General features: G+C 32.9%; 2 protein-coding genes across 4 annotated transcripts in view; both read left to right on the top strand.

Annotated features, from left to right (window-relative positions):
* GRID2 (glutamate ionotropic receptor delta type subunit 2) overlaps positions 1–15,639 on the top strand; it is a 1,471,756-nt gene that overhangs the window by 714,064 nt on the left and 742,053 nt on the right. The window lies entirely within an intron of this gene.
* On the top strand, positions 11,815–12,535 carry LOC102155691 (DCN1-like protein 5). Its single transcript, XM_038582133.1, has one exon. The coding sequence runs from the start codon at positions 11,815–11,817 to the stop codon at positions 12,382–12,384; it is 570 nt and encodes a 189-aa protein (XP_038438061.1). The 3' UTR covers positions 12,385–12,535.

Below are 15,639 nucleotides of genomic sequence, written 5' to 3'. Positions count from 1 at the left end.
GGCAGAGGGAGAAGCTGACTCGACGCTGGGAGCCCAACGTGGGACTCGATCCTGGGTCCCCAGGATCACTCCCTGGGCTGAAGGCAGCGCCAAACCGCTGAGCCACCTGAGCTGCCCAGAATAAAAAATATTAATCTTTCCCTATAGTATCTTAACTGACTAAGGATTTCAGTGGCTATACTTCTTTGAATACTAAAAGACAAAAATTATTTTGATCTCTATTATATCCAGACTTTTTTGTTCCCTAGTATTAAGTTTTTTGTTGTTAATATGCAGCTAAATGAATGTCATCTTTTTTTTTAATGTCATCTTTTGAAAAATTTTTTGGTTAATAAAAAGAAGAAAGTAATGAATATTTGCCCTTTCCTTGTATTGTTTTTTAATAAAACATAATTGGAAAACTGAACATCTAAATTTCAATCATTAGAAAAATGAAATCCATCCTTTATAACAAGAGGGTTTTTGTTTTGTTTCATATTTTACCTCAGTACTTCCTATAGCTTTAATTTACTGAGAAAAAGCCATGAAAGGCTTCTGCAAAATACCCATTCCTAATCAGGGGTATGACCCAGAGCATTTTAAGATCATCAATTAAAATAGCATTTTTCATCTAAAGCCTCAAATGTGGTACATGGTACATTTAGTTGTGAAAGGGATTACACACCTAAATGAAGAAGGCTTTATCTTAGTAAGGGAAATTATTCTAGCAAAATGCTAGGGGACTTCAATATGAATAGCACTTGGCATTCTCTGAGGTTTCCTGTAGTGTAGTGTCTGAGTCTTAAAATTTATATATCACTGCAGTAAGCACCAATCAAGGAGGGTTTTTCATGCTTACTTCTAAGAATCCATGACACTCACTAACTCCATCTATTAAAAAAATACAATATTTTTACAGTATTTATACTGTTACATAGAAATTGAAACCAAAACCCAAGTACATACAATATGCTCCCAGTCATAAAGTATGAGACATTTTTGTCTATATCAATCCCTTAATAGATTTGTAGAACATATCCTTAATTATCAGTTAACAAGTGGATTGTAGAGATTGTATGTGATAGGGCTTCTTTGGATATTAAAACTTAATTACATAATAAGAAGAGAACTCCCAACAGAATTTTATTATATGAAACATCCTACAGTCTCACTATTCAGTATAAATTATTTTTTCTTAAGGAGAGACTGATAAAATTATTAAGCAATGAAATGTTGGGGAATACTAAACATTTAACTGGTTTATTAAGAATAATTATTTCATTTTAATTTTAAGATACCAATGTGCTTTGTTAAAAAAAAAAATACAGGAAAGTTTCAGGTACTCAAAGACTAGTTATCTGATCAGTTATCTATATGACACTTTATTCCAGACTTGCCCTTAGCTTTCCCTGTAGTGGTATCATTGTTCATTTCTTCATCCTAAATTGAAATAGAAAGAAAAACTAAATAATGTCATCTTGTTTGGCTCTGTGTTTGATGAGAGAAAATGTTGACATTGGGTTACAGTGGAGCTGTTATTTATTTCGAGTCATTATTCATCCATCACTAGTTTTCACTAAAGAAAAGTTAGCTCTGGTTTACCCAACAACAGATCAATTCTGTTTTAAGAACAATTTGTAAAGCTTGGGACAACCATGAATATAAAATAGTATAATTCATCAGGTCATAACAATAGACAACCAAAAATGACTAATGAAAATCTAACTTCACTACTGGCCTAAAAAGAAATTAAGATTTCCTAGACCTTTTTTGTAGGATTAGGTCCCCATCTTTCTTATTATTATCTGTTTCTCTCTACTGTGATTACCACAGTGGCATAATTATCAATGGAAAGCTGAAAATCTTAGTGAATTGTAGGAAAGCATTGGCATAAAAAGGCAAGGGTGAAGGATGGACAGACTCCAACTCTATAAAAACTTGCATGAAAAGTGGAAAACCTAAACCAACATCCCTTAAGTTTCCATCTCCAAAACAGAAGATATATATTTAATTTTATTTGTACTCACAGTTATGTGAGTTATCCAGCTCAAGAAGGAGTCAAGTGTGTATTTAGCAATCCCAAGAAACATGGAGAGAGCCCTACAGTGTCCATCATGAAATCTCTTTATTGATCAGTTTTTTCCAGATGGAATTCCATTGCATATCCTTAAGGATCTACAAACCCCCATAAGATTTTACTTTTAAAATTAGATTTTACTTTTATCAGTATTTATATATATACACATACATGTACCAGAATAACTATATCACAATCTTATAACCAACTACCTCCCTGCATTTTTATTATCTATATAATTCTATATCTATATTTGTGTTGGTACCAAGTAATGAATAAGTGCTTTTGTTACTTGTCAGTTTGAGTTTCTCAAACTTCATCCAATGACATATCTTGGCACCTAAAAGTTTTCAAATTTAAGAAACACTGGCATAGATGACTGAATTAACCAATTGCTGCCATCAGTTCTGTCATGATATTAAGCCCCGGGTAAACTTCTGAACATAAAACAGCAGAAAAATCACCTACACATGGGTCATCATCACACTCTCCATGTTCACATCTTTGTACTTTTATAAGAGCTATCTTAAAAATAATTTAAAAGGGGAGAGCACAGACAGCCTGCCTGGACTCTCCTGGCCTTCTGGGCTTCACTGGCACCATAGCCCCCTCTTTCCTAATGGCTACACATATCAGCCCAAAGCCTGAGGTAATCTCTTAAATGGTTCCATTCCCTTTACCCACCTTTCCTTTTATCAGCTCCAGGTGGATATGGATTAGAGAGAAAGAGAGAGAGAGCAAAAGCAGGGGGAGGGGGTAAGGGACAGAGGGAGAAGGGGAAGCAAACTCTTTGCTGGGCAGGGAGCCTGTGTGGGGCTCCATTCCAGGACCCTGAGATCATGACTTGAGCCGAAAGCAGACACTTAACTGACCGAGCCACCCAGGTGCTTTCTTGTATAAAATCCAAGATTTGATCATTGTTTTGAGACTTTAAAGGGTAATATATTAAATAGTGTAGGGTATGTAGTTAGGAGCATGAATTCTGCATCCAGATTGCCTGTATTCAGATTCTTTGCTCTGCCACTTACTAGTTGTGTGACATTGAACCTGATATTTGACTTCTTTATGCTAAAGTTCACAATTTTTAAAATAGGCATTAAAATAGCCTTTAACTTATGTATACTGGTTGACAAATTCACAAGCATATTATTAAATAACTTAAATTAATAAATATTAACCATATTTAATTATTTGTACATATTTAATATATACAAATAATTTGAAAAAAAACTTTTAATGTGATGTTCCGGTGCAATGTCATATTAATATTACAACCATGTTTTCATGATAAAAATAATGATATGATGCTACCCAGGATGTTCTGCTCTAATATCCCCATGACATTTTCTTTTTCCAAGCCTAACAACTTTTACTTTAATTTTATTAGACATAAAATCTTAAAAATCTGTGAAAGGTGAAAAGAAATCATTCTTTTTACATAAATATATATATTTAAATATTTTATTTATTTATTCATAGAGACACAGAGAGAGAGAGAGAGAGAGAGAGAGAGAGGCAGAGACACAGGCAGAGGGAGAAGCAGGCTCCATGGAGGGAGCCTGACGTGGGATTCGATCCCAGGACTCCAGAACCACACCCTGGGCCGAAGGCAGGTGCTTAACCACTAAGCCACCCAGGGATCCCCTACATAAATATATTAACAACATTGTATAATCTCAGGATCATTAAAAGTTTTCTTGCACATGCCATTGTAGCATTTTCCTCTTTACTGGAAAAAAAAAAAAAAGAAAGCAAGCTAATAAATGATGAAGAACTTAAGTTTTTTTTTTTTAAAGAAAAGATTTTTTTTTTTTATTTATTCATGAGAGACAGAGAAAGAGAGAGAGAGATTGAGAGAGAGAGGCAAAGACACAAGCAGATGGAGAAGCAGGCTCCCTGCAGGGAGCCTGATGTCGGACTCCATCCCAGGTCTCCAGGATCACACCCTGGGTGGAAGGCAGGAGCTAAACCACTGAGCCACCCAGGGATCCCAAAGAATTTAAGTTTTATATGACTTTGCTGATCACAAATAGTCAAAGACTAAACTGCTGAATGTAGGTTTAAAATGGAATTACATTTATTATTACCAAAGAATATCTGAAACCAAATAGCAGCCAGCTTTTTATATTCATAGAAAATCTTATACAACCTAATATTTGTTATAACTTTTTCATTATACAGTATGAATTTTCATTGTTTGTATTTTTTAAAATAGGAAGTTTAAAAGCAAATAAATCATTAATAATCCTGTCATTAAATACATATTCATTAATAATTAATATTTGAGGTATCTGTAGTTTTTTGCAGTTTTAAAATTTTAAACATAAATGCATGAAATTTTGAAGAATATCATTTGTGAAAATAGAATATTATTTTAAAAGCTTCTTATATAATATTTATATGAATTTTGAATAATAGCCATATTGGAAAATTTACAGATATTTGTCTAAAACTACTTTATGAGCCCACGGAAACAGAAATTTCTTAGAAGAGAATTTGAATTCCAATTTAAAGAACATATTATGTGATTTAAAACTTCACAAATGTGATTGATGTTAACGGGATTATTTAACAACATATCCCTATTGTGAAGAAGTTAGGTATTTAATGAAAAACAAAGTAAGTACGAAAGGATTCAGGTTTGAATTCCAATTTAAAGAACATACTGTGTGATTTAAAACATCACAAATATGTGTGATGGTAACAGGATTATTTAACAACATATCTCTATTGTGAAGAAGATAGATACTTAATTTTAAAAAGTACGTATGAAAAGATTTAGGTCCACTTTGATAGCCATTTGGAAAATAGAAGAGACTTAGGAAACTTTTCTTTTTTCATAATACACAGGCAATAAAAAAAAAACTTTTAAAAAATTTCTGTTATTTTGGGGCCCCTGGATAGCTCAGTCCACTCAGTGGCCAACTCTTGATTTTGGCCCAGGTCATGATCTCAGGGTCATGAGAAACCCCACAACGGACACTGAACTGGGCATGGAATCTGCTTAAGATTCTTTTTCTCCTGATGCGCCTGGGTGGCCCAGTTGGTTGAGCAACACAGTCTTGGTTTTGGCTGGGGTCATGATCTCAGGGTGGCGGGATTAAGCCCCACATCTGGCTCTGCCCTCAGTGGGGAGTCTGCTTGAGATTCTCTCCTCCTTTTGCCTGCTCCCCGACAAAAATGTTGCTGATGTTTCAACTCTGGAGGAAGATATTTTGTTTATGTAAATCTTGTGGTTGAGAATTTAAATTTATAAATAGGAAATATAAAAAATATATTTTCTAATTAAATTGATGCCATCCAAACTATTTTCTTTAGCTACAAGTTTTATATATATATATATATATATATATATATATATATATATATATTAAAGAAGAAGCCTACTGAAGGTTTACACAGTATTTCCTTTCATCTTCTGTTTTTCTCTAGGAGGCAGATTTTTTTTTTTCTGAAAGTACCAAAGAAACTAAGATAACAATAAGGGTTCAAAGTTAAGCATTTGGGCTCAGACTATGTAAAATAGTCAACAAGCCTAATGCAACAATATGAAAAGTGAAATATTTATCAGAAAGATAAAGCAACCTGTTGACTTTTTTCACCTTATTAGAGGTTTTTAATTTTTTTGAAGGTTTCTTATGAGCAAACAATGTTTAGGTTTTTCCTTAAGTAATTTATAAAAAATTAGGATGAAAATTAATTATAAATTACAATACCAGTTATTAGACTTAAGTTAGTGTATGTCCTTATTTTAAGTGAAGCACAATATTTGAGCTTATTATTAAAACTCTCTTTAAAAGAGATGAAAGAGGGCAGCCCGGGTAGCTCAGCGGTTTAGCACCTCCTTCAGCTCAGGACATGATCCTGGAGACCCAGGATTAAGTCTCATGTCAGGCTCCCTGCAGGGAGCCTGCTTCTCCCTCTGCCTGTGTCTGCCTCTCTTTCTCTCTCTCTCTCTCTCTCTCTCTGTGTCTCTCATGAATAAATAAATATAATCTTTAAAGTAAATAAATAAAAGAGATGAAAGAAAATTACCTGTCAGTGTTTGCTGTTAGTTTGGTTTAAAAATTAAAAAAAAATTAAAAAAAGAAGAAAAAGAAGAAAGAAAAAGGAAAGAAATACTCAGGGTTTGAAAGATAAATTGAAGAGCAAAACCTTCACTTTCTTGAAAAAGATAGGATAGATAGGTTACTGTGTCCATACGTGTGTGTGCATAAACTAACACAATCTAAAAATGATTTAAATCAAAGATCCTAGTAATAAGAGATATATGTAATCTAATACGAATATAATTTCTATATCCATTATAATGCCATTTGTGGCTTACACTCCAATCATGACTTAAAACAAAATAAAAAATCATTTTTACATATGAGGATAAGTGAGCTTTTTTCATCGAATGTTACATTCAGTCTTGTAAATGGATCATTTAGCTTTGGGGAAGGTTCAGATGATTTATCTTATATAATGTGATTAGCTCAGTGTATTTCAACTGGCTCTAAGGAACACTTTCTTTGGCTAATTATTCCTTTTGATTTTTTTTAACCTTCAGTTCTTGGTCCAATATTATGAAATCATGACATCTGTTTTTACTTGGTTTGCTATGGAAAGACTCTATAAATTCCTTATCTTAAACATCACACTTAAGATATTTGCTTTTATTATTTATGTGCTTTGTATTGTTTTTTAATGATATAATAGCAGATATTTATATTTTAAGATTATAAGCCATGCAGACAAGATTGAGCACATTCAGTTATTCTGTTACTCCTTAACAAAATTTGAGAATAGGGAGAAGTCACAAAGCCACTTTGTAAATAAACCAATGTACTAGAATTTAAGAATAAATAAAATTACAAAGCAATACAGAAATATAAAGAGAACTTTCTTCACTGCAATGTCACCATACTCATTTTGCAGAAGTTCATGTATCTTCCCATAAATTTTATGTGCATATTAAAGCAAGGATGTATAAAAGAAAAATGTAAATGGGACAAATTACAACACATCTATAGGTTGAAGGGAATACTTAATTATATGAAACTACATTATTAGCTAATCTTACTCATTCTAGAATAGGGAATAGGGGCATGCAGTATATCAGGAAATTAATAAATATTCGTTAAATAAAGTAAATGTCTAAACACGGAGCATCTGCCAGAGATGCTGCTCAGCATAAACTTATAGAGAAGTTTCTTTCTCTTTCAGAAACACAGTCTTTGAAAACTTGAATGTTTCCAGATGTTTCTGAGTCTTGGGCTCAAATTTCCTCCTTCCTTCTTTTGTTTTTTTCTCCTTCTTTTCCTTCCTTTTTTCCATCCATCAACAAATACTTATTGAGGGTATACTGTGTGCTAGTTTGGGCTGAAGGGCACATTATTATTAAGCAATAGACTCTAATACACACTTATGGGATACACAACAGAGCCAACTGCCATTTTAGTTATATTTTTCTGTATCACAGAGATAAAATAGTTAGAAACCTTCTCCTTTTTTCTCTCTTCCTCTTTCTCCTCTTTCTTACCACATCGAAATATAGGATATTTTATCTCCACTAACAAAGGAATAATGCTATATTACTGTAATTCTTATACTTTTATTTTGCTTTGGTTGTTGGTGGATGGGAGAATGAACATCAGGAATAGAGAGAAGGAAAAAATAGTAACAAGTTACTTTTTAAAAGATTTTATTTACTTATTTGACAGAGAGACAGGAGAGAGCATAGGCAGGAGGAGTGGCAGACAGCGGGAGAGGGAGAAGCAGACTCCCCCTGAGCAGGGAATCTGATGTGGGGCTTGATCACTGGGCCCTGGGATCATGACCTGAGCAGACGGCAGATGCTTAACCGACTGAGCCACTCAGGCACCACTGTAACAGGTTTTTGTTTGTTTGTTTTTAATTGAGATTTAATATATATACAAGACACACAAATCTTAAGCGTTCAGTTCATTAATTTTGACAATTGTATCTATCAGTGAAACCATCACCCCAGTCAAACTATAGAACCAAACTATCTTTAAAATACATAAAATAGTGTAAAATACAAGAGCCTCTACAGTGGTTAAAACTGTCTTCTTGAAAGTCTTCATACTTTGAGCTCAGCTATAAAGATTTTTTTTTCAATTTGTAATAAACTACATAGGCAAATTTTCTTAACATCAGAATAAGGTTTTAAATCTCCAGAATTTAAGACGTTTATAACCCAGTTGTCTGATAGATCTTTTTTAAGTTTTCATAATAAATTCTATAATATAAGTATATAGCTAATGTCCTAAGGGCTGTGTCCTAAGACCTCTTAAGAATCAAGATAATTTCTTGACATTTAAATGCTTGTAAATCTATTGCATACCCATAAACACAAAATGCTATGCATTTGTCTCCTAGAAAGATTCAGGTCTCATTTGATTAGACCCTGTTTATTTAACACATTTTGAAGACTCATTAAAGAGGGCTTAGGAAAGTAAAGTAACCTTAGTAGGTCTTGAAATTATGGCATTTATAAAAAGAAATGGCAGATTTTGAATTAATGAGACACAATATAATTCATAGCCTAGCTTTTTATTCTATTTTACACCGATAGGATTGCTTAAGGGAATAGACTTAATTGAAATGGTGTATAAGTTATTTTTGATAGAAATTTTTCTTTTTTTCCTTTTCCCACTAGAAATGAGCTCTTAGAAGAAAACTTCAGATAAAAATAAACTAAGGCTCTTTTATTATTTTATTCTGTTTCAGTAAACTACAGACAGTCTTATACAGTTAAAGCTTTCTGAGTGGTATAGAAGCACAACATTCAATATCTGTTATTCTTTTGCTTAAAATAATGCAAACATAGTTTATTTATTTCTCACTCCAGGAAACAAAAGTTCCATGCATCATACTGTCTTATACTTTCAGCTTATTTGGCTTAAGGAAGAATATAAGTACACTCAGTTTAAGATACTTGGGTTTATTATATTATCTTAATCCCTATATCAAGGCTATAGCACTGCTTTTAAGCCTTAGGATAATTTATAAAAAAATTACACTCCATATTTAAAATGTTGTTTGCTTTTTAAAATTGCAGATTTTCACTCCTTTGTCAAAAAAGACCACACTATTAACTCTTCTAGAATTTCCCTCTTAAGTCTGCTAAATGTGTTCTACAAGAAAAGGAGATATGAGTGAATTACTTGAGAAGCAGTGAAATCAAGTGTTTCCTTACCATGCCTTATTCAGATCTTTGCTGGTCTATTATATACCTTTGATACATGAGGATCTTGGCAGGTTTTCCTCAAATATTTCACTACTGAATTCCCTTTTTCTTGGAATTGTTATTAACATTTGGAGAAACTCTATTGCATTAAATACCATTCAGAAATCTGTGAGTAACAATGTACCAACAGAAAAATTAAAATCAGCTGTTTTTACCCATTCCTAATGGTTGGTCTCCAAGGATATATAACACATCCCTTCACAAACATACAGATTGGGAATATACAATTTTATTTCTTAATTAAATGTTTTTAAAGCATGACACTTGTTTATTATTTACACATGAACAGTATCAACACATTCTGTTAATCTTTGTGTTTGATTGTAGTTTGATGAAGAGTTAATATTGAGTTAATATTGACTTTTAAAAAAGTCAAAATCTGAAACGGAAAAAAAATGATCAGTTGAGGGAGATATTTGCAAAACATGTTACAGGCAAGAAAAAATTCACTACTGCATATATAGCTTTTAAAATCAATAAGTAAAGTTGAACAAAACTGTTAAAAAAATGAACAAAGGATATGGAGCAGTAGTTGATAAAAAAGGAAATACAAATCACAGATATTCAGTTAAAGAGATTAAAATAAGTTAAAATTTTAAACTATTATGTTGACAAAAGGTAAATTTCAACACAATATCATGAAAACATTTTTTTAAAAAAGATTTTTTAAAAAACATTTTTTTTAAATTTATTTGAGAGAGCATGAGAAAGAGCAAAGAGCACAAGCAGGATGAGGGGCGTTGCAGTGAGGGAGAGGGAGAAGCAGACTGCCCCCTGAACAGGGAGCTGGATGTGGGGCTCGATCCTAGGACCCAAAAATCATGACCTGAGCCTAACGTAGACACTTAATTGACTTAACCACTAAGGGGCCCGGTGAAAGTATTTTTGATGCAAAAACTTTAGAGGGTAATTTTGCAATATCTGTCAACATTTTATTTTATTTTTAAAGATTTTATTTTTTTCTGTTTTCTTTACACCCAATGTGGGGCTCCAATCTACAACTCCTGGAAGGGGGAGGAGAGGCAGGAAGCAGACTCCCTGCTGAGCAAGAAGCCTGAAGTGGAGCTCTATCCCAGGACCCCGTGGATCATGACTTGAGCCCAAGGCAGATGCTTAACTGACTGAGTCACCCAGGCGCCCCTGAATAGGAAATGTTATTGGCTGAAGATGTATTCCTAGAACAATTTGTCTAACATATTCAATACAGCATTGTTCATAATAACAATCATGCAAATAATCAAGACATCTAAGCAAACCAACAAAACCCTTATAAATGTACAGCAAGAGATGACTAGAAAAATAAATTATAGTGCATCTACACAAAAGACTAAATGCATAGAGGATAAGGATCTATTCAAGTTGCTATGAAAGAAAATTTAAAGTCATATCTTTGGTGTATTAAAGGAAGAACTCACTCTTTTGCTCTCTCCGTATTTGGATGTATGAGTATTTAAAGACACATATATGCATATATATGAATTTACATATACATGCACAAGCATATATTTAAGCAAACATATATACATCTCTATGTGTATATAAACACATTATATACATATACACCTGCATACATACATATATATACATACATCAGGTTCCCTAGTTGTCAACTGGAGATGGTATAAATATTTGCTTAAAATGGATTTAATCCATTTAAGCTCACCAGTATCACATAGGATTTGTATGTAGATCATTGTTTTATGTAGTTCAATCTGTACCATATACCAACTATAGTTTCAAAGTGTTTAACTTATAGGACACCTGGGTGGCTCAGCAGTTGAACGTCTGCCTTTGGCTCAGGGTGTGATCCTGGGGTCCCAGGATCGAGTCCCACATCGGGCTTCCTGAATGGAGCCTGCTTGTCCCTCTGCCTATGTCTCTATCTCTCTCTCTGTGTCTCTCATGAATAAATAAATAAAATCTTTTAAAAAATGTTTTACTTGTAAAATTCCTAACATCTGGACAGAACTTACTTTGCAGTAAAGTAGGTTTTAAAAAGTGAGAAATAGACTTTAAATATAAACATTTCAACTAACATGGTTCCAATATAGTAGCCTCCCATAGGGATGTAAACAAGCAGCATTTGCTGAAATGTGAAGCATGATCTTAATCAAGTCATTCTGTTTATTTTTTTTTGAAATCCATATTCTTGGGTTAATTTCCACCTTTCCAAGTTAAAAATATTACAGATGTAAAGAGATGGTCTATTTTGAATTACAGAGATAGAGCTAGGTTAATTTTGGGAAAAATAGTATCTAGACATCAATCTTAGTATTTGTGTTTGAAGATATTATATTCATTTCTTAGAAGATAATTAAAAGGAAGAAAGATGTATAACAAAAACTTATTCAAAGGCTCCTGAGTAGCTCAATTGTGTCTGCCTTCAGCTCAGGGTCTTGAGATGGTGCCCCAAGTCGATGGTACGTAACTCTGCTCAGAGGGGAGTCTGCTACTCCCTCTCTCTCTGCCTCTCCCTCTCACAGTTTCTCATAGGACGCTGCCTATGTTAGTTTTAGCGTGGAAATTGGAGGCTGAAAGCATGGGATTTTTTACCAAGGAAGAATGGTTAAAGGGGATGACTTCATTACAGTGTGACTGCACAGAAAAGTTACAGAACAAATTTGACTTTTTGCACTCACAGTTAAATATTTCTTCGTTTAAGAATATCTACAGATATGCCTTTGATTTTGCAAGGGATGAAGATCAGAGAAGCCTTGATATTGATACTGCTACGTCTATGCTAGCTCTTCTGCTTGGAAGGACATGGCCATTGTTTTCAGTATTTTACCAGTACTTGGAGCAATCAAAGTATCGTGTTATGAACAAAGATCAGTGGTACAATGTATTAGAATTCAGCAGAACTGTCCATGCCGACCTTAGTAACTATGATGAAGATGGTGCTTGGCCTGTTCTTCTCGATGAATTTGTTGAGTGGCAAAAAAATCCGTCAAACATCATAGCAAGAACTAAATGTGAAGAAAATGCAAACCTTTTTGCACTCACGTGGATACAGGCTAAGGAGACAAAAAAATCCAAAGGGTGCATTTTCATTCATATGAAAGACTTCACATAGTACTTTTTTTTTTCCTTTTTTTTAAAGGAAGTTTTCTTGTTACATGTGATGGGCATTGAGCCACACCTCTTCTGAGACTGAATATTGAAGCTTTTGTTTTGAGTTATGTTTATAACATTTCTTTCAGAACAATAAAGATTCAGATTTGTGACAAAGGCCTTAAAATAAATAAATAAATAAATAAATAAATAAATAAATAATAAATAAAAACGTCTTTAGCCACCACAGTCAACTGGTGTAAGTGCTTTGGCAAGGTGGGATGTGTTCCATCACATCTGCAAAGGCCTGCTTTTCTCTGTTGGTGGTTCAGCTTATGAAGAACATGTATGCAAAATAACAGCTCTCACATGTATCCCTCATGCATACTCACTCTCTCTCTCAAATGAAATATTTAAAAAACTAAAATTTATTAAAAAAATACATTCTGAATTTTAATTACCTTTCATTCAGAAAAGTAGTATAATATCAAGAAAATAGCTATGTGTTTGACTCAAATCATAAAAAGAAAGTAGTTTCTTCTCTTTTTTTCCCATGATTATTATCTTCTCTTTCATCAGAATAATCAAATTAGGATTTAACCAGGATTTATGGTCGTAGTTATAACCTGTTTCTGCTTTATATTCAAATGCTTTCTGAGATTTGCTTTGTAGCTTGATGTTACTTTTTAATACATTAAGCTCATTATAGAATAATTTATAGGGCACATTTGGCCTCATGGTCCACATTAAACATAGGACAATCTATAGATCATCAAGAAACAATTATTCTTTGGAGATAAATCTGTCTCTGCTATACAGAATCCATTATACTTACACATGAAACATCCTTATATCCCAGACTTAACTTTATTTCTTATCACTATGAGTTTTTGACATTTTATAATGTGTGTCAAAGTGGGTATGTATATATTAGTTTGAAGGTCAGCTCCATTGTTTTCTAGTCCATAAGTGTTTTGAGATTTAGTTTGATGGTATGGAAGTAAAAAGGTGTAGAAAAGGATATTCAGTGTGTGTGTGTGTGTGTGTGTGTGTGTGTTTTCCAGCCTGTTAGTCCCTTGAAAATTGTTGTCTAGACATCATTTGCCCTTGCCTGATCATTGCATTTTGAGTTTTTATGCTACATGGAACATATTTATGATACTTAAATTTAAAAATGGATCTTCTAAAAGCTGTTTCAACTTCTGATATATAATTTTTAAAAGAATATAAAAATTGTATTATGAAATTGTATAACTGGTACTAGTTGATCAAATAAAATGTAAACATAATCATTTACAATTTTATACTTGCATCATGTGCATTTTAATTTGCCTACTATCTGGAAATACAAGGAGAAGACAATGTCCTGAAAACTTCTCATTTTTAGAAGGTAACAGCAAGAATAGGAAGTCCATGAAAATTGAAATGGTGTTTTTAGAAATGTGAAGTACTGATTATACTCAGAATTGAAGGAAAGAAAAGGGAAGAGTAAGAAAATTGCTCCTTGAATATGCATTGACAACTCAACCAATGAAAACAAGCAACATTTTTGTTTGTTTTACATATGAAATCATTTTTTCAGTTCTTCTGAAACCATACATATATATATGAATATATATGTTTTGAATATATATATACACACACATATATATATGTAGGCCATGCTTTTGATGTAACAGTGGTTCATTTGTTCCCATTTGATTACTATTTGTATGAGATGACATTATTAGCTATTAATCATAGGTTAGAATAGTCATATAAATTTTTAGGGTCAATATATCCAAATGCTTAGTTTGTTTCACTAATGCATTGTAGTAAGGCATTCTGTTATTCAGCCTTTATAACTAGCTCTAATATTCACAAAGAAGTATTGAGGAGAAATTTGAGGTAGGATAGTACAATTTTTTATCATGCTTAGAAAATAAAAAATCAAAGTAGTATGTATCGCTGGGTAGAGAATGAGTGTACTAATTGTTGTATACTAACTAGCACTATTTTTCCTGGACTTTACAGAGGCAAGTTTTATTACTTCTTCCTAGCAGTCTTGTATTTTCATGGTGAAAATGTTCAGTAATTCAAAACACTAATTCATATCAGTAATTCATATACCACTTGTATCTTGTTTCTTGAGATGAAGAGGAAGTTTGGATAAGTATTAAAATGTGCACTAAGGGGCACCTGGGTGGCTCAGTCAGTTAAGTATCTGCTTTCCTTCAGCTCAGATCGTGATCCCAGGGCTTTGGGATCAGTTCTGCTGGGCTAACTGCTCCTGAGGGAGTCTGCTTCTCCCTCTCCCTCTCTCTGCCTGCTGTTCCCCCTGCTTATGCTCTTTCTCTCTCTGTAAAATAAGATTTGTTTAAAAGAAAAAGTGCACCAATTTTTACCATGCAATTCAGACCTTAATAAACATTTTTCTATCTTCAAATTCCTTTTATTGAATTTAGATTATAATATACATAAACATATATTTTAGCTTATATTATTTTGCTAAAAGAAATAGCCAAAGTACAAATTTAAAATCTTAGGATACAGTTTTTATTTTTCTAATGCAGATTGTTAATGCAAAAAATTATTTTAAAGAGCATAACATATATCTATTAATAAGAATGGAAAATCCTAATTCAAATTCAAGTAATCTAAACTGTGAATTTATTGGGAGCATTGAAAAAATAATATTGATAAATGTTTTTAAGTTTAGTTACCTCTATTAATCATTTTTCAAGTAGGAAATTAGAAGGACACAAAGCCAATGTAGTCTCTACGTCACAGTTCGGTATATTTATGTTACATACAATCTATTTAGAAAGAAGAGAATCAGACTCTAAGTTATTCATTCGATAAACATTAATCTAGTACCTGTTATTTGCCAAGCACTGTTTTAGGCATGAGAAGAGTGAGTAAATTAGACAAAGTTCTTGCATGAGCTCATGATGCTTATTCATAATATGCAAAATAATGCATATTGGATGTGGAAGTCAAGATTTTAGGTTACTAAAGTAAATCTCTCTAAATGCACATACCATAGACTTTTACAACAGAAGTCAAGACTATTGTAATAGAGGGGAGAGACTGAACTCAACTTTGTTGAAACAAAAGGCTGAATAATTTTTAAGCACTGGGGTGAATAAGAGAAAAAGTACATTAGCTGGGAGGTTGGTCATGTAATTAGGCCATCTGTGTTTGCTAATTTCTGCTTATGGAATTTAGTCTCCTATCTTCCCACAGAGACTGAGAGAAAGGGACTTTATCTTTTTTTTTGAGTATTACAATTCAAAAT

This window comes from Canis lupus, chromosome 32, assembly GCF_011100685.1.
Source record: "Canis lupus familiaris isolate Mischka breed German Shepherd chromosome 32, alternate assembly UU_Cfam_GSD_1.0, whole genome shotgun sequence".
Lineage (NCBI taxonomy): Eukaryota > Metazoa > Chordata > Mammalia > Carnivora > Canidae > Canis > Canis lupus.
The sequence above is the reverse complement of the archived record's forward strand: the minus strand, read 5'-3'. Positions and strand labels throughout refer to the sequence as shown.

Bases quoted from the DNA above. Each gene is read 5' to 3' on its own strand.
- LOC102155691 (XM_038582133.1), top strand. From the start codon at position 11,815: ATGTTAGTTTTAGCGTGGAAATTGGAGGCTGAAAGCATGGGATTTTTT.